General features: G+C 39.3%; 1 protein-coding gene across 1 annotated transcript in view; it reads left to right on the top strand.

Annotated features, from left to right (window-relative positions):
- The first annotated feature begins 225 nt into the window (after window positions 1-225).
- LOC145771767 (talin-2-like) overlaps window positions 226-27,060 on the top strand; it is a 45,124-nt gene continuing 18,289 nt past the window's right edge. Inside the window, exons 1-26 of the mRNA XM_082583499.1 lie at window positions 226-355; window positions 3,352-3,449; window positions 3,716-3,790; window positions 4,365-4,419; window positions 4,711-4,781; window positions 5,337-5,418; window positions 5,966-6,108; window positions 8,806-8,933; window positions 12,125-12,293; window positions 12,823-12,978; window positions 13,345-13,523; window positions 14,335-14,512; window positions 14,782-14,895; window positions 15,259-15,367; window positions 16,113-16,252; window positions 17,089-17,250; window positions 19,185-19,352; window positions 20,240-20,437; window positions 21,202-21,327; window positions 21,862-21,993; window positions 22,733-22,975; window positions 23,467-23,583; window positions 24,656-24,790; window positions 25,401-25,613; window positions 26,243-26,470; window positions 26,806-26,925. Coding sequence (XP_082439625.1) covers window positions 226-355; window positions 3,352-3,449; window positions 3,716-3,790; window positions 4,365-4,419; window positions 4,711-4,781; window positions 5,337-5,418; window positions 5,966-6,108; window positions 8,806-8,933; window positions 12,125-12,293; window positions 12,823-12,978; window positions 13,345-13,523; window positions 14,335-14,512; window positions 14,782-14,895; window positions 15,259-15,367; window positions 16,113-16,252; window positions 17,089-17,250; window positions 19,185-19,352; window positions 20,240-20,437; window positions 21,202-21,327; window positions 21,862-21,993; window positions 22,733-22,975; window positions 23,467-23,583; window positions 24,656-24,790; window positions 25,401-25,613; window positions 26,243-26,470; window positions 26,806-26,925 — 3,669 coding nt within the window. The remainder of the gene's footprint in view (window positions 356-3,351; window positions 3,450-3,715; window positions 3,791-4,364; window positions 4,420-4,710; window positions 4,782-5,336; window positions 5,419-5,965; window positions 6,109-8,805; window positions 8,934-12,124; window positions 12,294-12,822; window positions 12,979-13,344; window positions 13,524-14,334; window positions 14,513-14,781; window positions 14,896-15,258; window positions 15,368-16,112; window positions 16,253-17,088; window positions 17,251-19,184; window positions 19,353-20,239; window positions 20,438-21,201; window positions 21,328-21,861; window positions 21,994-22,732; window positions 22,976-23,466; window positions 23,584-24,655; window positions 24,791-25,400; window positions 25,614-26,242; window positions 26,471-26,805; window positions 26,926-27,060) is intronic.

Below are 27,060 nucleotides of genomic sequence, written 5' to 3'. Positions count from 1 at the left end.
AATTTGTTAAATAATGATAAAAACTATATCATTATTATCTTTGTGACGTAATGAAGCAAGTTTAACGAAGCGTGTCCAGAAAATGTATAAATTTTGTCAACTTTTTTTTGCAGATTACAAAGTTTAGCTATGTAGATTTTATCAAACTATTTTCGATTTTATCAAAAAAACAGCCAAATATTTTAAAAACCTATTTTCTTTTGCTCGCATCAACAAACCATCACTATGATCATCAAGATCAGGGTCGTTGTGCGCTCTAACATCACCAAGACGATGCAGTTTGATACGTCGTGCATCGTCTATGACGCATGCAGACTGATCAGGGACAAGACACCAGAGGCGCAGCATGGCCAAGGTAGGTGCTTGTGTTTCTTGATCGTTAGGAGATAGGTTCGATTCCATCCCGAGGCACTAGTTTTTGTGTAAAAGATGATGTCACAATTAGAACCTTGGATGTTGCGCTGGCTATTTAATGACTTTACTTTCCTTAATTCAATTTCATTTTTATCTTCACTAAATATTAATTAGATTTCACTAATCTTCACGACAATTCGCAAGAAAGAAGAAAATTTTTGATGTAAACACTAAACAGCCCTGGAATCGAACATAGGTTATACCAGGCATGGGCAAATGGCGGATCGCGATCCGGTTCCGGATCTTTTCAACTTTTTTTGTGGATCTTTCAAGTTGGCTCTGAAAAAAACTTCAAAGTATTTATTTTAAAAATTGCTAATTTTTTTTACTTTTTTTTTAAATATTCATCTTCATGAACTCGTAAAAATCGCTGTAAGTAGCAGGAAACCACGTTTCGATAGTATTGTAAAATCAAAGCCCACTCATCATTTTTCTCTCTAATACCAGACCTGTTCATTACAGCACACTCATTCACTGATTTTTAATCAAATTATGTATATATCGTATCTTGACGCCTTGTTTTAGATGTACCCAAATAATTCCATCTTTTTTGTATGATACAAAAGGAAAAATGCACATCTTCAGCCAGTGGCGTAGCCAAGGGGGGGTTTTGGGGGTTACAACCCCCCCTTTGGCACGCGTGTGACGTCACGAATCACGATATTGAGAATGATGCTTTCAGTTTCTATGTCTCTAAAACAAAGTTTGCCTAATTTTACACGAAACTGCATTAAAGGAGCGAGTTTTGCCAATACCAAACATTCGAATATCTCAGCCAGGAATTAGCAACAAGAAAACATAGGGACTTAGCTTTATTACCGAAAAATGCCCAAGAAAACATGATCTTATCCTTTTGCTATGCCACCGGACAGCACTATGTTACAGGAATATTTATACCCACATTTTTGTTGAAAATGCTCTCAGAATGCACCGAATTTAAAGTAATTTTTAAAAATTTTCTGGGGGAGGCCCCCCAGACCCCCCGCCGCTGGGTGTCGTCTTCAGCTCATTGTGGATCACTAAGTTCTCAGATTTGCCGGTAGTGGATCATGGTCAAAATTATTTGGCCATCTCTGGGTTATACCATCCAGAACTTATCGTGCAAAACCACCACTTCGCTAATTCCACCAAACAACCTTATTTGTTTCCTTTTGTGTCGTTTGTATTATTATGATGTCACTACCATATCACTATTTATTCTCACTGCGATATTCAAGAAAGAGCACAGTTCGTTTTTAAATCTTTTGTATGACCCGACCTGGAATCGACCCCAGACTTTCCAGCAGTAGAGCCGAAGTGGATACCCACTCGTCCACTGAGCTGGTGTACGTTTGTTTCATTGTGGCCAGCGCAAAGTTACAGGTCATAACTTGTACAGTGTACGGTGCTAAATCCTTGCGTTTAATAAATCATTTCGGTCTCGGGCACACTTTCACGTTTTGTCGCTTCTACCTTTTTCATATGTTATGGAAATATAATCCTTTGCTATGTGATGGGAAATAACATTTTTCGCTTTGATGGTAAAACATAAAAACAAAAAGTATTCCAAGAAAAAATTGTAGTAATTGCAAACAAAGTGCTTAATACAGCTAGCATAGCTGAAATCATATAAAAACTAAAAATTAGGCTAATTACTTTCTTGTTAATTTGTTTCTGTATCACTTTAAGCTTGCCGGACAAAGATTAACTTGGTGATCAACTTTGTGCTTGGAGTAGTCTAATTTTAAATAAATTGTTTCGTGGTGTTGAATTTAATCAAAATCACAAGATTTGGTTAAATTACTTTCTGGACGAGAAACGCCCTTTTGTGGAAAATGTCCGGATCTATCAAACTACGATTTCAGCATCTGTACTTTTAAGCATTGAAACGCAACAAAAACAGTTTATCCTAAAGAATCATTAGTAGCAACTTTTCGAAACTTTACAACGTCTTAATGCACGCAAAGCGATGTGAAATTTGCATCTGCATGTGAATTCACCATTTCAATTGATGACGACACAATACCACGCGGGCGCTGATTACCAGATCGTGACTGACTTGGGCACTTTAAGACATAAGACTGCTGGTTGCATTAGGGATCAGCCTTTTCAAGGCATCAAGACGACGCTTATCAGTTCTATGGTGGGCCTACCAGTGTCTTGGGGTTTGTTCTACTGGTTCTGCGTTCAGTTGCAAGTTGAGTAATAGTACAAATGAATAAAAAAGTGTCACCAACTGTGTTCATTATTTCGCAATAATGATGTGCCGGGTAACAATGCGGTTACAGTAAACCTTAACAGGTTTAGATTTATATTTTCAAGAGATCAACATCTCTTTGAATCCTGTTCTAATATGTCTTTGACATCATACAAAACAACACGCGTAGGGCCAGCTCATTTCGTGCTGCATGTATCGCACTTAACTCTTGGTAGTTGCAGTGGCGGATGGTCACCATTTCTTAAGTGTTCCCTTTTTTTAGCAGGCTTTCACACACACTAGGTTTACTTTATTGCTATATTCAGATCATATCAAACTAAACTGGTGTGATATGGTATAAAGAGTCACTGTGAAAAAGCAAACATGTATTTGTCTTTTTCTAAAAAAGTGAATACCCGAAAAAATGGTCACATTGGGTGGTACAATACAATACACCCACTGGGTGGTTGTAGGCAGTGGCGTAGCTAGGGGGAAGTGGGGCGGTACGTCTGGGGGCGGCACTTTTAGACTACGATTTTTGATTTTGATTATAATCTGATAAAAAAACGCATTTCATTTTCACATGCTTTTTCTTGAAGGGGCGGCAAAATCTGAATCCGCCCGGGCCGCACATTCCGGCACATTCCCTAGCTACGCCACTGGTTGTAGGTTCAATCCTTGGTTGCGTTATGAAAAAACTTTAAAAGTGTTGCCACAGATTTCGCATTGTATTATCTTTCAATTTAATTTTTTTTTTCTAGCGCAAGACTTCGGCCTGTTCCTTGCCGATAAGGATCCAAGGAAGGGAGTTTGGTTAGAGTCAGGAAGACCCCTGGAATATTACTTACTTCGTGATGGGGTAAGCTGCTATCGACGTCATAGCCTATAGTGTGCATTGTTACGTTTGTATGTATTGCTTTCAAAGAGTGGAAGAATATATTTTGTGGAAAGCGTATGACGCAAAAGTGACATGTGGCTGTCATTGGGAAGCAAACCACCACCCCTATCACCAGGCACACCGCTTCATGCTCCATCCTAACTATGCACTCATAATGCCACATTGACTACTTTAATAGCTGCATCTACCGTTTCACCATCCTCAGTTGTTATTGCTGTCACATACAGGACGTGGTGGAATACAAACAGAAACACAGACCGTTGAAAATTCAAACCTTGGATGCGTCGGTTAAGACTGTGATGGTGAGCCAGCTGCTTCTATATTATTACATTTGATTCGTCCTTTAAAACTGAAAGTAGGCTTCTGTAAATGTTTAAAAATTGAAAGCTGTTTGGGAACCGTTTGTGTCTTTTGAAGTCAACATCATTGTGCTGGGTGTACATTGTCAAGCGCACAACTGCAGATTTATCCTTCAACTGTGGTTAACTATTTTTCATGACAATTAGAAAGTGAGAGATCTTTTTTGAGATTAACTTGCCGTGTGGAACTATCATGAGAACTTAGAAATCCATCAATGATTGTGGGGCACAGGTATATTCAGGAACGTAGGCTTTCTAATAGCAAACAGGAACTATTATCCCGCCTGGAAAGTTTAATTTTCCTTGAAGTCACAAAGGCATTTTCTTCAACACTTTCCCGAAATCTAAATTGCAATTCAGATTTGTTTTGCTTTTTCAATCGATTTGGAATTTTTCATCGCGACTTTAAAATGGAAAACAATTTGAAGACTTGGCGCTTAAACTACAACGCGGAATTATAAAAGTGGGTTCAATAGATGGAAGTTGTCGTAGTTTTACATCATTGTGACTTCTGCAGATTGATGATAGTAACACTGTGGAGAAGCTGATGATCACCATCTGCACGAGACTGGGTGAGATATAAGTTCAGGTTATTAATGTTTTGATGTTATTTTGATGTTATTTCGTTGTTGTTATTCGTTATTTGTGCATTTGCAGTTTGTGTATTATTTTGTTGTTTTGTTTTGGATATGGACAGCTTTGTCTGATGCAAATAAATTATTATTATATTAAAAAATCAAAATAAAACGAAAATTTTTAAGAGTTCACTTTTTCTAAAACCAATTTCAGTTTTTTGATTTTACTTTTCCTCCCTCACTTTGTTTTCTTGTCATCTTTGTGACGTCACACAATGCATCTTTCAGGGATCGTCAATCACGATGAATATTCTCTCGTTCGTCAGGTTGCCAGCGAGGAGGCCTCTACGCAGAAGAAGGTATTCTGTGCTAATGATGATACATTCCTTCGTAAGAAATAACCTAATGCACGCATCGCTAGCTTTTTGTCATGGTGGTCGATTGGATTGTTACATCCATAGACCATCGCTGGATTCCTGATCTGATCAAAGGAATACTTTCATGGTTTATCTGTTGTCGCTCTACAACATTGTTTAGCGACACGACTTTGATGGTTTTCAAAATGCACTGACCCAATGGAAAGTGTTTCTCTAGTCTAAAGTGTGATCGATACCCAGGTCATTCTAGCGGTGTCATAAATTGGGAAGTCCCTTTCTTCTTCATCGTCATTGAAACCAATTTCATGGATAACATAACGGGCTTGTTGGAAGATGTTTATCCCAGATGAAAAAATTGGTCTTTTACCCAATGATTCAGCAGCTACAAACGTCGCAATGATGTAATAAAGACTGATTTTGGTGACGAGCATTTATAGCAACTTGTGACTCTGAGCACACATTGACGGATTCTTGCTTTCCATGCTATAGTTGAAGCTATTGAAATATTTGCATAAAAACTTGTTTCTATCGTTTCAGGACACTGGTACCCTGCTGAGGCCTGGAACCATTGATCGAAGGTTCGAATCCCTGAAGAGAAAGCTTCATACTGATGATGAACGTAAGTTATCCTGAGCTTTATGGAAACGTTAGTGTTCATCATCGGTGGTTTGATGTCCATGGTTACCTTTCGAATAGTAATAATCTTTATGGAGTCGGCTGCATAGCCTAATGGTGAGAGTCCTGGTTTGACACCGCTCAAAAGCATGTGGTTGTGTCTTCAGCAAGATACTTAAATAAATACATGAAGATGAACACGAAGATTGGCTTCCTTTCCTTCCCGTCCACTTTAGATACATCTTCAACTACCAGGCGTGAACCTGGAGACGACAAAAACAATTTATGCAAAAGTACCTGAAAGTGTAAAAAGGGGATCGAACCCGGTACCTTACAGCCACCGCTGTGCAGAATAACTGCTTCCACTAGCCAATAATTTTCCATGGTGATATCAGTACTGCGCTGTCAATATTAATTGATTAGCTATCACATCTCGATATATTTATGTTACCCAAGAAGCTATTACGCTGGCAGCAGAAAGGTTCCTGGTTTGATTCGAGTTGACCCTCCAATGGATTCTGTTTAATGTTTCTATTAATTTCATTCTCTAGTGAACTGGTTGAATCACGGTCAGACCCTCCGCGAGCAAGGTGTGGAGGAATCGGAGACATTGATATTAAGGAGAAAATACTTCTACTCCGACCAGAACGTCGACTCTAGAGATCCCATACAGCTCAATCTCTTATACGTGCAAGTGAGTCAAGTACATAAGGGTTTAGGAAAGGAGAATTAACAAAGGGAACCACCCCTTTAAGTACATTGGAAAGTACGTTTGTGGCAGTTTTGAAGCTCTAAATCGTGATTTGTGCATTATTTTTAATTCTTAGCCCGTGTAGCTTTAAGGTCAATTCATGGAGTAAGCTGAAAGTGGAGACCACTCCCTTGAAAAGCAATGAAAGCGCAAACTAATCAGGTTATTCGAGATAATCAAGTTGCATCTGCAATTACATTATGTTGTACATTGTCACAATGGGAAACAACATAAAGCCTTCGTTGTTAATGTTTTTTAATTATATTTGTTAACCGGATAGTTTGTTTAACCGGATAATACGTCGAACCGGTTTGTAATCAACTGGAAATTCGTTCATTTCTCAAGCTGCTTATAACTTGCATCAAAAATGGGGTGAGTGGACATTGTTTACCCTCAATGACTGATGATGTTCAAATCATTACCAAACAAAATGTTTTATTCCAACTAGGGTGTCAACTGTGAACACATTGCATTAAAGTAACGAAGTTAATTTTGTCTGTCTGACTATTGCTTTGACTAGGGCTACCATACGTCCTCTTTTAAGAGGATTTGTCCTCTTTTTTCAAGAAAAATGAACTGTCCTCGGAGGACAATAAAAAATGCTCAAATGTCCTCTTTTTTGACATTGCTTGATGACGTTTCAGCGACGGCTTGTAGGCTTTTTTTTTTAAACATTTTGCATAGGCTACCAATGTAACGTGCTGATTTACAAGTTGTACAAGAAATTGGCTCATTTTATGGAACTGTTGTTGAACGCTCATTGCCGGGTTCACTGTAAGATATTAAACGACATTTTAAAGGCCATGCTCTGTTGCTCACACTTTCACAAAAAATTATTCTTTTACCTACATACGTTTTTTATTGATACAACGTTTGTAGACGTTGTTGATTACCAACTCAGTTTGGTTCCTTTGTTACTTGAAACAAATCGAAACGAATGTCTATAAGTGCAATGTGTAGGTTATTACACCTAACCTCCAGCAAAAGAAATCGTGGCATGGATAGGGTAGGCCTACAGCTTTGCAAGGAAAGGGACAGATTTTTAGTTTGCGCCGTTTTTAGCATCTTTTGCGATCATGGCTGTCTGACTGAAACTGTGTAAAAATTAGTTATTTTTTCACTTTTGCTGAATCTTAATAATATAAGATCATTTGTTGTCTTAAGGAAGCACTAAAAATGAGAAAAAATAAGTAAAACGTTCAGTCAATTTGTTTTCTTGTTTTTTTTCGGTAACTTTTGCTGCGTATATAGGCCTATACCAGTGGTTCTTAACCTATGAGTAATTACCCACATGTGGGTAATTTTAGGATAGCAGGTGGGTAATCAGCTGAACCAGAATATTTAAAATTATAGATGTAACAAACAATGTCACTGCTGTAAGTGGTAAAGTTGCTTTATCACTTATACTTTTTTTGATGTTTTGAGTCCGTTCAAAACAACCAAACAAGCACAGTGATATTTTATCATTTTTAGAATTGTTTCGTCATAGTGATTTATTTTTTGCATCATTTTTTTTGCCGGTTTTATGGATTTCATTTTTGCGACATAATAGTAAGATTTTTCTTGTATAATCAGTTCAGTTACAGTTATTTTATGAGCAAGCTTGATGGCTGCGTTGCTGTTAGCAGTTGTTTGAAGTAGTTTATATAGCTAAGTGTACATTTAGAGTTAGTGTTGAGACAATCGACCTATATTCTTTTGAAGATGAAAGCTTGGGAAAATGATGGGGAAAGCATATCCAAAAGTTGTGCAAAACCACTAACATTGTTGACTATGTTCCCTTCCACTTATCTCTGTGAATCAGCATTTTTAAGTGTTGTTGCTTTGAAGTACAGTATCCAAAATCGCATCCAATATTGCATCGATTGTACACAAAAAAAGCGCAAATGTCTCACTGAAACTATTGATGCCATTCTTTACATTAAATGTTGTTTTTGTTGAATAACGCTGTTTTATATTTTTAATAATGGTAAAATAGATAAAATTAGATTTTGGGTAATGGGACTTTGATCTAGACAGAAATGGGTAATAAAGGAAAAAAGGTTAAGAACCCCTGGCCTATACTGTAATGATCTAAAACAGTGGTTCTTAACCTTTTGCCTTGTCGGCACCACCTTGAAATTACCAACCAGTTCTCGCACCCCCTCCTAGGATTGGCTGAAAAGTAATAGTCGCTTACAGTTTGAAATTTTTGTTGAAACCTGGTAAAAACAACTTTGTTTCTTACGTCGTACTATAACTAGGCTAACCTTGATAATTCAGCATCCTCGCACCGCCTAGGCACAGGTCTCGCACTCCTTAGTGGTGCGTGTACCCCTGGTTAGTGGTTGAGAACCCCTGATCTAAAATGATGTAAACGATTCTTCAAGCGTAAAATTCTACTTGCAGGCGAAACGTGTCCTCTTTTTAGGCGATAAAAATATGGTAGGCCTAGCTTTGACACTGGCCACTCTTTCGTTTATTTCATGTAATATAACCATGTTGCCATATGCACAATTGCACAAATGTTGGAATAATACCACTTACCTAAAGCATTCGTGGATGTGTTATGGTGAAGGGTGAATGATAATTAGAAATTGTCATTTTGTTTTTTAGAGCTTGCAACTTTTTTGCTCCAAACATTTTTATGGCATATTTTAGTCCAGGGATGGAATACTGAAGGGGCAATACAGAGTGAGTGAAAGGGATGCGATTATCTTTGCTGCCCTCCAGTGCCAGATTCAACTTGGGCCTCACGACGAAAAGAAACACAAGTCGGGATACATCGAGTGAGTTTGTTTCAACTTTATGCGATTCAAAAAGTTTGGAATAGAAGTGCTGTTCAGACAAATAACTTGAGGCTTTTATTTTTATTTTAGTGAATGGCAACTAGATTTGGCGGTTGGATGGCGTAACAAATAAGGCGTTTTCTTTCCAATTATGCAAACCTGTTTCGACTACCGGCTTCAGCTGGTTGTTGAAAACACCGCTCACCTTTACCTAGGGTGTAATAAATTGGGTGGGCATAATTGCTGCTGGAAAGGCGGCCGAGAGAAAGGAACTGGCCACCCTACTCTCCTTAGTGCCGAAGGCTTAGTACAATGAGAACCTTATCTTCTTATACCCGAGACTTAAATCAAGTATGGGACCACCTTTACCTTTTAACCAAATGTGATGTAACAAACGGCTATTTGGTTTTGAAGCAACGCTGATTCGAGTTAGGGCTTGATAGAGGGTTTAATTTCATGCATCACAATGATATAAAATTAAACACTATTTTGACGCAAAAGCAACGTATCAAACGTTTTTGACTTTCAAGGGTTCTGTGTTAAGAAAGCTTAAACCTGTGCACAAAATAGCTTTCTATGTTAAGTTTGTACATTTTTCGTCACGTTCATATTGTGGTTGTATTTTCAGACAATATTTTGACATTACTGAGTAATTAGCCATAGCCTTCAGTAGGGTGGCTCGTTTTTGAACTTTTTTTTAAAATTCTCTCGGGGTAGTGGGGAAATGGTGCCAATGAGTGAGAAAACGATCATGACAAAATTTGAGATTTGTAAAAAATTGTCTTCAGCCTCCTCATGGGACCCAAAAATCAAAAAATGGGGTCAAAAACGCAATTTTTTTCAAAAATATTTTTAGTTTGGGTAGATACAATATTGTTTAGATATATCTAATTAGCCTAAGAAAAAAAATTGGAGTCATTTGAACTATTCCTTCAGCTTCCTCACAGCTTCTGAAAATTTCCATTTTGCTGAAAATTTTGCATTTTTGTGGGTGGTTACATGATATATAATTGCGTGAGACATTTTGCCAGCTATAAAACGTCATTGCATTTCTCTTTATAGACCTGCTCTGAGCTGTTGCGTCATTTTTTAATGAAACTGGGTTAATTTGGTAGGAGAAAGTGACGTCCTTTATTTGAATTTACGTCACTGACGAAGTTTGTAGTTATGTAACCACAAACAAAAATGCGAAGTTTTCAGCAAGATGAAAATTTTCAGAAGCTGTGAGGAAGCTGAAGGAATAGTTCAAATGACTTCAATTTTGTTTCTTAGGCTAATTAGATATATCTAAACAATATTGTATCTACCCAAACTAAAAATATTTTTGAAAAAAATTGCGTCTTTGACCCCATTTTTCGATTTTTGGGCCCCATGAGGAGGCTGAAGACAATTTTTTACAAATCTCAAATTTTGTCATGATCGTTTTCTCACTCATTGGCACCATTTTCCTACTACCCCGAGAGAATTAAAAAAAAAAGTTCAAAAACGAGCCACCCTAGCCTTCAGTCACTGCTTGCGGATATGTTACACTGTATGTTAAAGCAAGGAAAGGCGTCTCTTGTTGAAGCATTTTGCGTCTTCAGCACTCGATGCATATGTGCGACGTCACTACAGGCTTGCTGCATGTTGGCCACAGAGCGATCCATCATTGTGACGTGACGCCAATCAATCAGCGCAGCGTCGTGCCTACACAAGCCTTGTGATTGGTGGAAAGGCAGTTTAGGATTTGAATCGTGTTTCGTCTTCAAATCGACAACTGAACGAACGTAATAGACACAAAAACTTTACCAGCTCAGTGGCCGAGTGGTCATCGTGCTCAGAGATCCGGGTTCGATCCCAGATCCATGTGATGGTAAAGATTTTAGAAACATTATCGATTGTCTTCTTTCTGACGTAAAACAGCGATGCTAAGGTGCAAAAGTGGCAGCAAGGTGAATATTGTACGAACATAAAGATAAGTTTGATGTGATGCAAATTAAAAAGATACAATTGCTAAAAACGTGGTTGCATATAGCGTCAAAAAGTACGCCCAAAGAATTGTTATTCAGTACCGGTAGAAGACGTTTTCTCTCCGTAAGTGTCAGTTCTCCACTGTTTATTATTGCACGTGGTAATACTTCAAAAGTCTGTACTTGTCCTTTCTGCCCTACAATACTCTATGACTTAAGGTGCAAATGCAACAATCGTGTATGGAACGTATACTAAATCAATTGTCTCGCACATCTCCACTTCGGCAAGTATTCGGATCTCCGTCTGAAAACCGGTTGGGTCATGGCCTTTTTAGACTTACCTCATCAAGGCGTAACCATTTACTCACTAGTGTGAGACGATATGGTGCAGACATGTTGCGTTGGGGCTTGGCAGAGAGTGCTACCTGTGAGCTGCCTGTGAGTGTGGTGAAATGCAGACGGCAGCCCACATTACCAAGAATTACCCGCTGTACAGTCCATCTCATGGTATGAAAGGCCTAGGCTACCTTGACGATGACACCAGTCAGTGGCTAACCGACGGGTGCTCTGATGTATAGCGACAACACGAGAGAAGAACTGTCAACGTTGAATCTTTGAGTGGAGAAAGCAGTGCAAACTTTCACTTGAATAGAACAAATTGGTCGTGTTTAACAGGTTCTTTGAAGACATATGATAATATCGGCTTGTGGCGGTTGTTTTAAATACTGTACAATGCATTTATTTTGATAAACGCACTTTCAATTTTTGTACCGTTATTTCCGACTATTATTTGACTTATCCTCACCGTCTTAGGCAAGAAAGACTACCATCGGTATCGTTTTGAATATCTTTGGTATGACTTGACCTGGAATCTAACCCATGCCTTTAGTAAGCTGCGGTCATTTTCATGATTGTAACGACTTATAGAATCTTCAAAAATATTGGTCGTTTTCAATATTTTTTCCTCGGAATGACAAAGCCTTGATGTATTATTTCTGGCAGTTTCGAACACGTGTATAAAGAGGCTCTTGACGCAGGGCTGGTTATCGAGATTGGCAGAGTAAAGTTTTCCGATTGCTGAAGTGTTGTTACTAGGTGCCGCTGAATGGAGAGCAGTCCTGAAATGCGTTGCTCAAGCGCACACACCGAGAGTCGAACCAGCGCCGCGTGATCTTGAGTCGGGAGCATAACCACTGAGCTAACAGAGCGGACTATTATTTTAACGTTTCCTTTAACTTTCAGATTAAGGGAATACCTTCCCAAGGAATATGTGAAAAGCAGAGGCATTGACAAGAAGATATTCGCAGAACACAAACTTTTAGAGAACTTGAACGAGATTGAAAGCAAAGTCAAATACACGAAGAATTGTCGTGATCTGAAGACTTATGGAGTTACATTCTTTCTCGTTAAAGTAACGGAAGATAGTTTTCTTGTTTCATTCTTTATCAAACCTTTAAATAGATTTGTCACAAAACATTTAAAATTTAGATTCATCATCTTCAGCATTTTTTATCTTAATTTCTTTATAAAAGACTTCCAGAGCTCTCAATCGGTCGCCAAAATCTGCTCCATGTTACCAGGATTGCAACATTTTCCCTGTCAAAACATAGCCACCGATCTTAAGCAGCTGTCATTACCCGGCCAGCAAACTATTAGCGTCTGTATACGTCGAGTCAATGTAAATAAGGAATGGTTTGCTGGATGGGTAGATTGAAGTAAGTCAAGGATTAGTAAACCGGGGTTTAGTAAATTTTGGATTCAAATTGAGTTTCGGTTACAAATAAAAAATTTCATCTAGAAAGAGCTCGGAAGAAACTAAGAAGTTGTTTTGATAAATAGTGGAAAGTTTAATTGAAAGCGATTGCTAATTAAACTATTTGAAGTTCGGTTTGTTTTATTTGTGTATTTTTGAGAATAAAACACTTTGATTTCGTTTTCAGGAGAAAATGAAAGGTCGTAACAAGCTAGTCCCTCGACTGATGGGTGTCACTAGAGAGTCGGTGATGCGCGTGGACGAACGGACCAAGGACATCCTCCAACAATGGCCCCTGACCTCAGTTAAGAGATGGGCAGCATCCCCAAAGTCATTTACACTCGTGAGTGTTTGGTTGCATTCACTATAAGTACAAACGGGATTTAAAATTTGATAAAAAATTGAAATTGTCAGCAGAATTAAAAACCTGACAGACTTGAATTTAGTTTCGTCTAGTTTAAAAGTTTTTATACCCTAGGTCGCCATGTTTTATACTTAGGATGAACTTTTTATCTTTTAAAGAGATCAAGTTGTTCAAAAGCGTCACAAAGAAGTCGACGTACTTTGTGGCTATGACGTAAAACATGATACCAAACACGGCTGAGTGTCTACCACGATTTGAAACTTGGAACATGCCATTGACAAGTCTCAAACCAATCTCTCTTGGTTGGTGTTGGACTTGCACCAACTAAGTTCTTAATTTTCTCAGGACTTTGGCGACTACAAGGATGGCTACTATAGCGCACAGACCACGGAAGGAGAACAAATAGCGCAGCTCATCGCGGGCTACATCGACATTATCCTCAAGAAGAGGCAGGCTAAGGATAACTTTGGCGGTGATATGGATGAGGACTCTTTGATGGTGGAAGATGTGGTTTCTCCTCGCAAGTAAGTGGCCTAAGTATGAGATAAACGATCAACATGGACCTTGTAAGTCAGATGCGTCAACTTTGCAGCAAAGTGGGTCAAGGTAAACCAAAACTTTTTTGAAAGGAACTTGACTTTTTTGAAGCTTAACTTTGCAGCCCTGACCATGGACTCTAGCCTACCAACCAATAGATCACGAGGTGTGAAGAGGAAAACTGCGCTCTCGACAGACAGTCCGCTTACTCAACACGTGGATTAATTGTGGCTTGTATAACTAAAATTGGTTGATGGTGATGATAGTTATCATTATCATCACCAAGTGTCAAACTCCGTATTGTTGAAAGCATTATTTATTTTTTTGACATTCGCGACTTCATCGCTTAAGTATTGTTCCTATTCTTACTGCAGGGAAAATAAGCAGAATGCTTTACAAGTAGCTTATGGTTTGAGTGACCTAGTCTGGCGTCCGATATCCCCCCGTTACCTTCGGTGTTCCTTGGGAAAACGCTTCTACGCTGGTTGCTCACAGCTCATCTAATCCACTATACGGCGCTCTTGGAAATTCTCCATTGGCCATTTGCAAAATCAGTTCTGCATCGTCTTAAATTTTGAATCTTTCTCATACAAAATTAATTTAGCCTTTTTTCACAAGTGTAGATCCAAACGACCTGTTTCAGGCTGATGCTGCAAGTTCGCTGTGGTAGTAGCGGATTGCACTAGCTTTCGGAACACAGTTGCCTAGTCATAATGCTATGACGAAGCCTTTTTCTTTTTTTTTTATTTTATTCCAACAATGAAACAAGGTGTTAATATTTACTCCTTTTCCACGTAGGGCCCAGACAATGGCGATGCATGGAGGATCGGCTGGATCTTTCCAATCTGGGTCGCTGGCCATGCCTGGGGTGATACGAAACCCCAACGCTAACCCTGACAGGTACTCCATGGGGGCTATGCAACCCCCTACCCAAGTGACCACCGACCCTAACCTCTCTCATGGAGCAAAACCGCTGGTAAGCCTCGAGCGCACAAAAATGTGATCGCTCTTAGTCATAGTTAGCTGATTGTGACATCATAATATGTTGCATGTGAGTATCATCTACTCTTTTGTGACATAACGACAAATCTTGTGTACAATTTTCTAAATATTTTATCTTATTGATTAGAAATTCTGTAATTTGAAAACAGAGACATTATACTGGTTACAACAATTAAAGGGGTTTACTTGGCTTGTTTCCATATGCGTAATAAGAGGAATTGAAAGTTACTTGGTTGTTTTCAGACTGCAGCCCAACAAGGATTTGTAGGGAATATCGAACACGGAATGAACGCGTGTCGTTCTGCAGAGGAAGGGTTTGGAAGCAAGGCTAACCTCCCCCCTCTTGGATCAGACGCTGTAAGACACTTTAACAATCTGGGTTGCTCTGATAAAGCAATGAATATATGGCAAGAGACGTGTCCTTGCTAAAGCTAGGCTTGGACAAAGCTGAGAGAAAATGTAACGTAATGGGCTACTCTATTGTTGTTACTTTATTACGTTTTTAATAACACGTATTAATGAAACACCCCTCACGACAAGCGAGCATCGAGCTGCGTCTTCCAGTCATTGTTCTTGCTAAGCTCGTACTTCGATGAGACCACATGCGATGCGTGTATATTGTCGTATCTTGTCGTTACCGTACCTCACAAGCAAGTGCATGTTGTGATATATTCTTGGTCTTCAGTAACTTTGTCAGTTGTCATAAATTATTTCATTCAGGCAGCTAAGCAATGGAAGCTGAACACGATTGAAGAAAGCCGCCATAACATCCAATCGAACCTGGCCGCTATAGACGCCGCCACCGCCGCGTACATCGCTAAAACATCAGGTAGGTTTCTGTGGAGACGCTAGAGAAAGACCTCCCAAAGATGAGTTCCCAGATGTTTTTCTTTATTGTCAATTGGACATAATCCATATCAATATCGTCCCCACAAACTGACTGTGGTTTCAATATAGTGATATTTCAATAGAGCTCAATTAAGTCAAGAAACTATCAACTCACATGCTGAAGTTCCAGTAGCCAAACGGTTTCTGCCCATGTTACTACTTGAATTATAGTTCCAGGAATTTTTTTTATCTCAATTCATTGAAACTTGTTTATAGTTAAACTTGTTGTTTTGTTATCTCGTTCCAACACTCTTATGACGTCACTGCTGGTTGCCTCCTGCGGCTGACCACTAGTGGTATAATAATAATCATGCTTTTATTTGCACCCATTGCGATAACATACAGTACACTGCGATCACAGATGCGATACAACAGACGACAGGAAGCAGCGAAGTGACATATAGTCTTCGAGTCAGCTGCTCCCCTTAGTTTGGCTTGCCATTAAGTGTCTTTGCCGAGACACAGCCGCGTGCTCTGGAGCGGTGTCGAACCCACGTTCTTTCGAACGTCGCGCAGACGTTCTCACCACTCGGCAACGCAGCCAACATATCAGCTGTCTGGGTACAAACTACGCTGCTGTCAATGCTTCGAACAAGTGTCTTTTCCATTTAAAGCAAAGCTCTCATTCGAGTAGACGTGTGTCATTCAATAAACAGCATCTTCTCTTCAACCGTGTTATTCTTCAGGGGACCCAGAAAGCATCAACTACACCACAATAGGAGCGGCTGTGACCACAATAACTTCGAACTTGAACGACATGACGCGCGGTCTTCGTCTTGTGGCGGCGCTCATCGACAACGCTGGTGACTCGGATGACCTCATGAAGGTGAGAATAGGTTCCTGCGCCTCCAGGCAGTGACTAGCTGGAAAGACAATTACATGGTACAAAACCAACTGTTGGGAGCAAGTATTTTAATGCAGTAGCCCCCGATTAATAGGCCCACCCGCTTATTAAGCCCATTTAGGGACCGGACGATTTGGGCCCATTAAGCGGGTGGGCCTATTAAGCGAGTACAAATTTCTGCCACTCCTATGAACAGACATATTTTCGGACCGAACCAAATTGGACTTAATAAGCGGGGAAACTACTGCATTTGAAACAAAGATTTTGTTTAAAAAGTATAGCTACTGAATGTGGGCGAATATTTATGAAACGTCACTCAACATAATATGTTGAGTGATGTTTCATAAATATTATATTATAGTATAATGTCATTAAAATTGTTCTGTAATAGAATTGAAAGCATATTTTTTTGGAGGAGCAAGGTACAATTTTTAGAGGGCGATTTATCCCCCAAGTCCCTTGTGGCTGCGTCCCTTCCTTCATTGGAAATGCAATCTTTGTAGCTTTGAGGTTGGGCATTTTCAAAACGGATGAACAGCGTCCACATAGGTTTTCACTTCTCTCTGCGGAGGTTGACAGTCCAGCGAGCCGTTGTCTAGCTTTGGTTTTTCCTCAACTTAGGTTGTTGGGTTGTTTTGAGGCTTTTTCATCAATTGTCTTGACAATGTTGTGTTCCACCAGGCTTTGTTTCTATCGTATTGATTGACATAAATTCAACATCTTATGGACAGATGTTTAGTTAAAGTTAAAATTCCGCTGGTAGCGAATAAATTTCCACGTGCTTAAGCTATGGCTAACAATGCCCCTTCTATGTTAAGGCGGCCAGGGACCTGACCGCAGCGATAAACGATCTCCTGCGAATGGCCCAGCCGGGAAGCGAGGAACCAAGGAAGAACATTCTCGACGCCGCCGCCAGAGTCGGAGACGCGACTCGTAATGTTTTAAAGTTCATCAATGGATCAGCTGACGACCAGTTCCAGGTGAGTGAACGTGGCTGACCACGTGACCATGACCAGGTGATCTAGACCAGTGGTTCTTAACCGCCGGTCCTCGGACCGGTGCCGGTCCACGTAATTTTTTTGCCGGTCCGCAAAAGATCTTACTTTCTGCAAAGCTTATTTTAATGTGGAGTCATTAGCATATTGTAAAATTGTGATCGCACTGTGAAACATGCACAGCTGTAAAACTGACATATCTCCTCGTAAAATTGTTTGATAATAAAGGTGAACTTTTTGATGACCTAATTCTGTGCCGTTGATAATGTTTTTGTGACAAATTGCATAATAGTTTTCAAAAAGTTTTGAAACACAAAAATACATAAACAAATCGGGAATTTTGTCCTTGATTTTGAAAAATTTCAAAGTCGTTGGAGACGAAAATTTGGAATTAGATAAGTTTGAAGTTCCGTGATAAAGTCAGGCCTGCAATGAAAATTTGCCAGAACCGGAGTTTGAGAAAGCAAAGATCTTGTTTTTCAAAGAATGGAATGAAGACAAGGCGATTTGCTGTGGAAAATGCTGGTGAAATGGAGTGATGAAAAAAGTAAAAAGAGGTGCTGAGCGTTGTGAGTCAACAATTGAAAGAGTTGGCTAACAATTTTAACGATTCATTTCGCGTAACATGAAGATCCTCGACATGGAAACTTTTGGATTAACAATCCATGCATCGATGATGTCAACACATGCGACCTTAATCTTCATGAAAAAGAAAGTCTGATTGAATTACAATATGTTATGCTTCTACTTTGCAGTCCAGATTCAAAAAACATCATCGTCACACTTCTGGTTATCTCTTGCAAACGAATTCGTGCCTAACTTTCAAAACAATCGATTTGATGGTAATTGTTCAACCAGCTATTTAGAAACGACAGTTCTTTTTCATGTCTGGCTTTTGCAAAGCAAAGAAATCGCCTGGATGCCGAAACAGAGCTAGGTGTTTTAGAAACTTCTTTGATATCTCGTTTTCCTCACATGGGCTACTGGCAGCGTAACAGTAGCAAATTTCCTACTGACATTGATTTTGTATGGAAATGGACTGACATTTTTCTGTTTGAGTTGATTTGATTGCCGTTTTATTCTAATTTTCGTCCTGAATACAAATCATATGCTAAAACCTTGCATTATGGTGCGCAACGACAACTTTGGTTAATAAAACGTTACAAATATTCATTCTATTCTCTACGATCTTTGGTTGCCGGTCCGCGAACATTTTTTAAAAATTTTGCCGGTCCCCCACTGTTAAAAGGTTAAGAACCACTGATCTAGACTATCACCTCACAGACTGGATCTCTTGAAGTCATGAGTTGCATAAAGGTTTGTCTTCAAGCTGAAACTGTATTTGTTTTAATTTAATGTTAGTAGCTTTGTATACTTTTGATGGTTTCAGATAGTGAATTAACTTTGTTTATACAATTTGGGTAGAGAGGTAACTCTTTTAAACCATAAACAGACATAACTTAGCAACAACACTACATTTAACATTATAAAAACAAAAAACAAAAAGCGAACGTTTTCGGCTAGTCATATAGTCCTTTTCAAGCCTATAAAAAAATACATTTTTAAAAGAAATGCTAAAGAATCATATAGTATCACAGCAAAAATATGGTCAAATCTAAACATTTGAGGAACTGTCTCGCTCGTCTCGAACTCGTCTCGCTGTGTAATTTTCAGTTATCATTTTGTGTGAGCGAGACAGTTCCTGAAATGTTTAGATTTGACCATTTTTGCTGTGATACTATATGATTCTTTAGCATTTCTTTTAAAAATGTATTTTTCTTATAGGCTTGAAAAGGGCTATATGACTAGCCGAAAACGTTCGCTTTGTTTAGACCTCTGTGTATTTTCGTTGCCAGTTTAACACGTGGGTCATTGAACGAGAACAGCCTTATAAACTTTTAGGATTCTGTTCCTTTCAGGACATTCTCATGAACTTGGCCAGAGAAGTAGCTAACGCGACTACCGCCCTCGTACGGCAAGCGAAGACGGTGGCAAGCGAAACCAGCGACGAAGCTGCTCAAAATCAAGTGATCAACAGCGCCACCCAGTGCGCCTTAACCACATCACAGCTCGTTGCTTGCACAAAGGTTAGTGACTTCAATTTATTTCTTTGCTTTTATAAAGCGATCAATAATATTTACTGTCGGCTGCATAGCCGAGTGGTGAGAACACTGGAACGGCAATCGAAAGGGCGCCGGTTCGACACCGCTCAAGAGCATGCGGCTGTGTCTGTGGCAGGACACTTAAAGGCATGCGGAAGACTGGCTTCCTTGCCTTCCCGTCCACTTAATCTAAATCTTCAACCACCGGGCGTAAGCCTGGATACGACAAAAAAAAAATATTTACTAGTATCTTGACACGTTTCCGTCATTTGTAAATTCTTTGAAACTTTAATCTGCAAATTGTGGTGTCTTTTGAAAGCTTCTGGCTCACTTTTCTTTGTTTTTTCTTCCTTTTCTGAGACCGTGATTGAAATAGGATTGTTTTCCGACCCTTGAGAATCGGGAAAGTATTTTACATAAGCATTGCATAGCGTTTTGAGACAATTTAAAAAAAATAAACGTTTTTACTGGCAATAGGTGTCCTGAACATTTCATCAGGACAACTAACTTCATAAATATCCCACCGCGATTCTTACAAGTGAAACTCACTCAAACGTTTATAACTTTTACGGCTATGCGTTATTCTATTGTTATCACATAATGCTGCAGCGCAGTTATAGAGTGTTAGTTCGACTCTTGGAAAGTCGTCGGCTCGACGCTAGCAGAGGCATCCGACTGCGTCTTAGCAAGACACGAAACCTTGGAAGTAAACACGAAGATGTTGGCTTCTCTGAATTCATACCTTCGACAATCAAATTTCCATCGGGTGGTCTGCATACTTAAAATGTAGTTCATTTGCAAGAAGTTGATTGTCAAAACAACTCTTAACTTTAAAGATTGTTCGGTCATACATGAAACGTATTTTCTGGCAGGTTGTTGGGCCGACCATAGAAAACCCCAGTTGTCAAGAGCAGTTGATTGATTCTGCCCACGAAGTGTCGCAGGCCGTAAACGGCTGTTTGGAGGCGACTCAACTGGCCACAGGAGACAAAGATCTTCTCAACTCCCTCAACGACGCGGCCGATGCGGTCGGGAAGGCACTCAACGATCTCCTCAACCATATTAAATGGGTAATTGTGAAATCACACATCAATTTAAATCTCGCATTAATACTCGTAGGTTATTTATTTCTATGAGTGACAAGGTAATCGGTAAAATGTTTGAATTTCGATAAACCGTGAATGAAAATGTGAATGGAAGTCAAGCACTGCTAGGTTCTGTTTGTCCATCCTGACGCCGACACCCGTCCTGTCAACCTGTCCTTACACTCAGAAGGACGGGAGCGCGTTTCAACTGTCCCCGCACGAGCGTTAGGTTTCCTGTGCAATCAGGCATCAATGAGAGTGACGTTTCCATGTGAATGTGACGCAGAGCAACAGATGACAGATCTTATCATCACTAGCTACATCACAAAATAGAGCAGAAGTTGTTGTATACCTATTGGCTATTGTACATCGAAAGCAACCACTGATTGAATGATTGGTATTTTATCGTGCAATTCCGTAACAACATAACAGTAAAGTGACACAACACGCGAAAGAATCATAGGATCAACAAAAGTTATAATCAAATACAGGTACACTGCATCTCAATTTAGCTTTTTGATTAAAGCCTGGAAAATATTATTATCAATCTTGGCAGTAACATTACAAAGTAACTTAGAGGAGGAGCTCATAGAAAGCTTTTTCGTAACGAGTCAACTAGGCTTTACACAACAATTTAATAAACGCTTTTCAATATTTCACCAAGTGATGCGCTCACTTCAATTAAAGCAGTGTCTAAGGAAAATAACTTTTTAGCTTTCCTTGATTACCAACCAAGCACTTTGTTTCAGGGTTCTAACCAGCAAGGAGGAAAATACGACGAGCAATGCGAGACCATCCTCAATGCCACAGACAGACTGTGCAACAGTATGGGCGATGCGGCCGTTATGGTGAAGCAGGCCCGTATGTTGGGTCAAGTAAGTACACGTCATCCTGTAATAATGACAAACCTTTTCCTCGCCATATTCAAGTTCTGTGCCACCAATCAACTCTTCAGTATAAAAATGTCAAAGTTTTCTAATAAAGACAACGTAGAAGCGTCATTGTGTGGTCATGCAACGCATTGCTCCAGTTGCTGCAATGTTAGATGATTCAAAAGACCAGAACATTCTTGTCCGCAATCTTCATTACTGCCTTGTAATCGTTGCTAGCCTACCACTATGTTCGATCGCGCCTTGCACTGCAGCATTGACACCGCTCCAGAGCACGCGGTTGTTTCTTTGACAAGACCTGTAAGCTAATAACACGCTTGACGGTGGTCAGGAAGGCTTTCTTATCTTCTCGTCTGCTTAGGATAAATGTTCAATTACTGCGCGTAAGTCTGAGTACAAAAAAATACTACCACCAGTATAGCGTATTGTACAAAACAAATATGATCTCTACCGTATGCAACGTGAATCTCTCACTATCCCATTGTCTTGATACCAACACCCTTTTGTTTGTTCACAAAGACGGCGTCGGACCTCGTCAACATGCTCAAGATGGAAGCTGAGGCACAGGGTGATGATGATCTTGGTAAGAAATTGCTTGCCGCTGCCAAGCTCTTAGCGGATGCTACAGGAAAGATGGTGGAAGCTGCCAAGGTAAAACATCTCTCTTGAAAACAGAGTATCCATAGCAATTTATTCCTTGGTCAATTGCGACAACATACAATCACAGAATTTTTACATTAATGCAAAAATGACGCACTTTACACCATAGTTAGTGCCTGCGAAACCTGTACACCATATATGTCTAACTCTCTTGCTTGCTGTAAATACTTATCATAGATTAGAAGAATGTACATTGTACATAATGTACTGTACATGTACATCATATGACTTGTATGTAAGTAAGTAAATAAATAAGTAAGATAAGCATAAGAATTTTACGTGAGTTTGAAATGTATCTTTTGCAAAGAAAGTTTGTTGTTGTTTTTGTCATGTAAAACCTTCTTGATGTAATAAAACTGAATAAATAGTAACTGTTTTGTATATAATTAACATTATACTATTTGCTTGATCTCGCAGGGATGCATTATTTATTACGTGTTTCAATTGATATCGTGATTTCTTTTTTTTTCATTTTTGTGTCTTTTTTATTTTTTGTATGTTCTGTGTGTTTATAAACTACTGTATATTTAATGTGTATGGTATTTTTATAATTTATCATGAGACGGCCGCTGATTTGATGATCAGCCGGTCTTTGCACTGTCTCCTTGTCATATGGCACATAACAGTTTATGGCATATCTCTTATTATTCTTAAATTTGTGTTATATGACAAATAAACGGGTTCTGTACTGTCAGAATCCTTATTATGACCATCTTGAACTCTATTCCAGGGGGCCGCCAGTAACCCACATGACTCCCAGATGCAGCAAAATCTTAAAGACGCAGCCGAGAACCTTCGCGCGGCTACGAACGTCGCGACGTCAAACGCGTTGCGTAAGAAGCTTGTTAACAGACTGGAGGCTGCAGCCAGACAAGCCGCGGTGGCTGCGACACAGACGATCGCTGCTTCTAATGCCGCTGAAGCCCATAATACAAACAAGACGGGCCAGCACCAATTGACGGCCCATGCGAAGGTAGGCCAAACGGTTTCATGAGAGGCCCACATATTGCCGAATATGAAGATACTGTGATGAAACATTTAATAACCCAATTGAGGCTTTTATTCACTGAAATACAGAAACACAATACAATAAGAACTAAAAACAAACTAATAGCAATAGGTAACGTAGTAAGCATACAACACAAACTTCTATTGTAACGTATAGCTTCAAACATAAGACTCCGACGCTCTGGCAAAGCAGTTGAAAGAAAAGGTTGCTTGCGGTGCCAGAGGCATCGCGCTTTTTAATCAAGCAGCAGATAACGTAACCACCAAACACAAATTCAAGACGTAAATACCACAGATACCGCGTTATTAGTTGATTTTTTTAAAATTTATTTAATTCATGAAACGCACTTCTCCTTTGGTGTGAAGAAGCGATAGGCCTTCTAAGAAAGTAAATACAAGCAAGTATGTTATGTTCAAAATCAATTCTTCTTTTCATTCGAATCTGTGAACGCTCAGGCACTGCAGCAAGATCATATTCCAAAGCTACTCCATGGGATCCATCATGTTCAAAACGATCCCGACAGCGCCACCGCACAGCAGAACCTCATAACTGCTGCAAACAACTTTGTACCGGTAGGTGTGATGTAGAACTTAAACATCCAGGGACAATCTGTGTAATAACAAAAGCTTGCCCACGTTTTTTTGGGCGATTAGGTAATTTGTGAGTTCAATTGCGCAAGAAAAATAGTTCTTATCCGCGATATATAATGTTCTATATTATGAAATATTCCATTTGAATAAGGACCTTCTTTTTAGGGTGAAACAGGCTATTGTTTATATATATATTATATTCTTAAATCAAATATAGTTATTACTATCTGAAGCCTTTACAAATTGTTTCACCTAACGGATCATCAGAAGGTCTTATTCAAATAGAATCTATTTGAATTCTATTTGAATAAGACCTTCTGATGATCCGTTAGGTGAAACAATTTGTAAAGGCTTCAGATAGTAATAACTATATTTGATTTAATTTGCTCTGCTTTGCTTTTTTGCTTAGCATTGAGCACTTTTTTGTAGTATTGATAGTTTTCATTGTTTTATTATATTCTTATATTCTATCTTAAAACAATGAAAACTATTAATACTACAAAAAGTGCTCAATGCCAAGCAAAAAGGCAAAGCAGAGCGAATTAAATCAAATATAGTTATTACTATCTGAAGCCTTTACAAATTGTTTCACCTAACGGATCATCAGAAGGTCTGAAAAAACATGCAACCAGTAAAAAATCGATAATTCTGAAAAGATATTAAATATTACAACTGTAATATTTAATATCTTCTCAGGAAGTACAGGTTTAGAGGGTTTTTTTTGGCAGATTAAATTACAGTTGTAATATTTAATATCTTTTCAGAATTATCGATTCTTTACTGGTTGCATGTTTTTTCAGACCTTCTGATGATCCGTTAGGTGAAACAATTTGTAAAGGCTTCAGATAGTAATAACTATATTTGATTTATATTCTATCTTATATATTATATTCTTATCTTATATAGATATAGATAGAAAGATGTTTCCAAAACTTTGTAGTTCAGCCAATAGAAATAACACCGCGATACTTAATATCTCAACCTTTGGTTTCAAGCTTACTGTGTTTGCACAAACAAGAATCACCTATTTAACTTTTCTGTACCCTAATTACAGCCCGGTACGAAAATGGTGGGCTTTTCGAAAGCGGGAGTTCCGACGGTAAATGACCAGGCCACAGCTCTTCAGCTGGCAAACTGCTCCAAGAAACTAGCCTTGTCCATAGCGGAACTGAAGAACTCCGCTGTTAAGGTTAGTTACCAGTTCGTTCCCTTCTGTGTGATAGGTTTTGTTCAACTACCAAGAAAAACAGTGAAAAGTGCACAAAAGGTTGATCTAATATCGCCATCGTTAAATTATGCCCTATATTTTTGAACGGTGACACAAGAGGCAATAAGCATCCTATTCCTTGAGAGGGTTTGCTGGATGCGTCGTTGCTATTCGAAGGATGCCCTGTTACTCAATTTATTTATTAAAGTATAAGAAATGATCGTCCACATCGGATCAAGATCCTGCTTGGCACGATAAAATGATGACTTTGAAGCGGGCATAAGACAATGAGATACAAAACCAAACAATCTCTCATTCGATTATTGTTATTATGAGTCATAATCAAGAGCTCAATGAAGCCCTGGGAAAGAAGTTGTCATTGTCTGTGCTTGACAGTGTTTCTGGTTTCTGCTTGGAATTCATTTTGTTATTTAACAACATATTGGTAGTTAAAGTTATCAAACAACGATTGAGGTGTTTTGTTATCCAGTTCACAAGCTACACTCTCGGTAGATGGCGTCGAAGGATACACTCCCTGGTGGAAAAGAAGGGAAAACGAAGATCGATTTAAATTACATCTTCCTCATTGCAGGCTGCTGAGCTGTGTGGAGCCAGCGGGGTGGACGCAGCCCTAGAGACAGTCCGTGGTCTGGACAACCAACTGGCAGATTACTGCAACGATGCTAAGAATGATAAACTCCAACCACTGCCGGGCCAGACAATGAAGTCGTGCGCGCAAGAACTTGGGGCGAGTTCGAAGACTGTCGGGGCATCCATGTCCCAACTCCTGACCGCAGCGGCCCAGGTCAGTTGTCATCTGACTCTAAAGTTCCGTCTATTTGTGACGTTGTAAGTTGTAATGTTCTGCTTGGTTGGCGGTGTCATTGCAGTCATCGGGATGTGGCAGAATTTCTTCATGTTAAAGTGGCTTCCTTGTAAGTTACTTTACTTTAAAAAAAGCAGAGTGAAACTGTTCACCAGGCATTTGATGATTAAAGTGACTTGTGTTCCTCTGGCGACTATGGGCTACTAGGTTACCTCCTGATGTTAAAGATGATATTTAGGTATTATTAACATTTTGCAATGTTTAATAACCTGAAATATATGTGGCTTTGCCTCTTGTTAGTGAGGACTGAACGTGACGTTTGATATTGGTGTCCGCCTATAAATCGGTATGCATGGGTTCGATGCCCTGTCGGGTCATACCAAAGACTTTTAAAACGTGATACTGAATCTAATTCTTGCTTGGCACTGAGCAATGGAATGGATTCGGGTAATAATGTACTCAGTTGCGCCTCTATACTGCTGCATTGACACTGTCTGCTTTGTAAAGCGTTGAGAAGCAACGCAATCTGTGATGGATACCGCGCTATATAAAAACATTATATTATAAAACCAAACTTCAGTTCCATTTATTAGTTTTATCTTCTTTAGGGGAACGAGGATTACACTGGGATGGCGGCCCGAGATACGGCCAACGCATTGCGCACTCTAGTGGGGGCTGCTAGAGGAGTATCGGCTAACCTCCCTGACCTGGCCTCCCAACTAGACCTTCTGGATGCAGGCAGAGATGTGATGGATAAGTCCGTGCAGCTAATGCAGGAAGCGAAACGTGCTGTGGAGAATCCGGATGATCCTGAGAACAAACATCGTCTCGCTGAGGTCAGAATTTTAAGATCACTTCATCACATCTTCACAAAACAACCACATATGGGCTGAGAACAACTTACCAAAGAAGAATTTTTTTTTTAATTTCAATCTAAAGTTTGGTTATAATCTCTCAAGTCACTCTAATCTTGTTCTTGGTACAAACTGTTGTTTGTTTTTAAACATTGCTTTCCTCGCAAAAGGCGCAAGTTTGTATTCAGAAACAAATAAACTGTGAAAAATCACAATATTTTCCACAATAATGTTCCTTAATTATTATTTTTCATCTCGAAAGCACCTTTCCTCATTTTCCTTGTGGTCTCATGCCACCCCGCTATTCTTTTCCACAGGTGGCTAAGGGTGTAACGCAAGCCCTGGCCAATTGCATCAACTGCCTACCTGGGCAGAAGGACGTGGACGAAGCGTTGAAGAATATTGCTGAAAGCTGCAAGCGACTGCTTGCTAATGAGGTAAAAGTCATTTGTGACACTCACTTTTGCATTGAATTATGTTGTTTTTACGGTATCATTTTTAAATTATGACTACCATAATAATTCGTTCTTGTGACATCATTTTATTACACGATTGTTGAGTCACTTTTGAAG

The sequence above is a fragment of the Aplidium turbinatum genome, chromosome 6 (genome assembly GCF_918807975.1).
Source record: "Aplidium turbinatum chromosome 6, kaAplTurb1.1, whole genome shotgun sequence".
In the NCBI taxonomy this organism is placed as follows: Eukaryota; Metazoa; Chordata; class Ascidiacea; order Aplousobranchia; family Polyclinidae; genus Aplidium; species Aplidium turbinatum.
The sequence above is the reverse complement of the archived record's forward strand: the minus strand, read 5'-3'. Positions and strand labels throughout refer to the sequence as shown.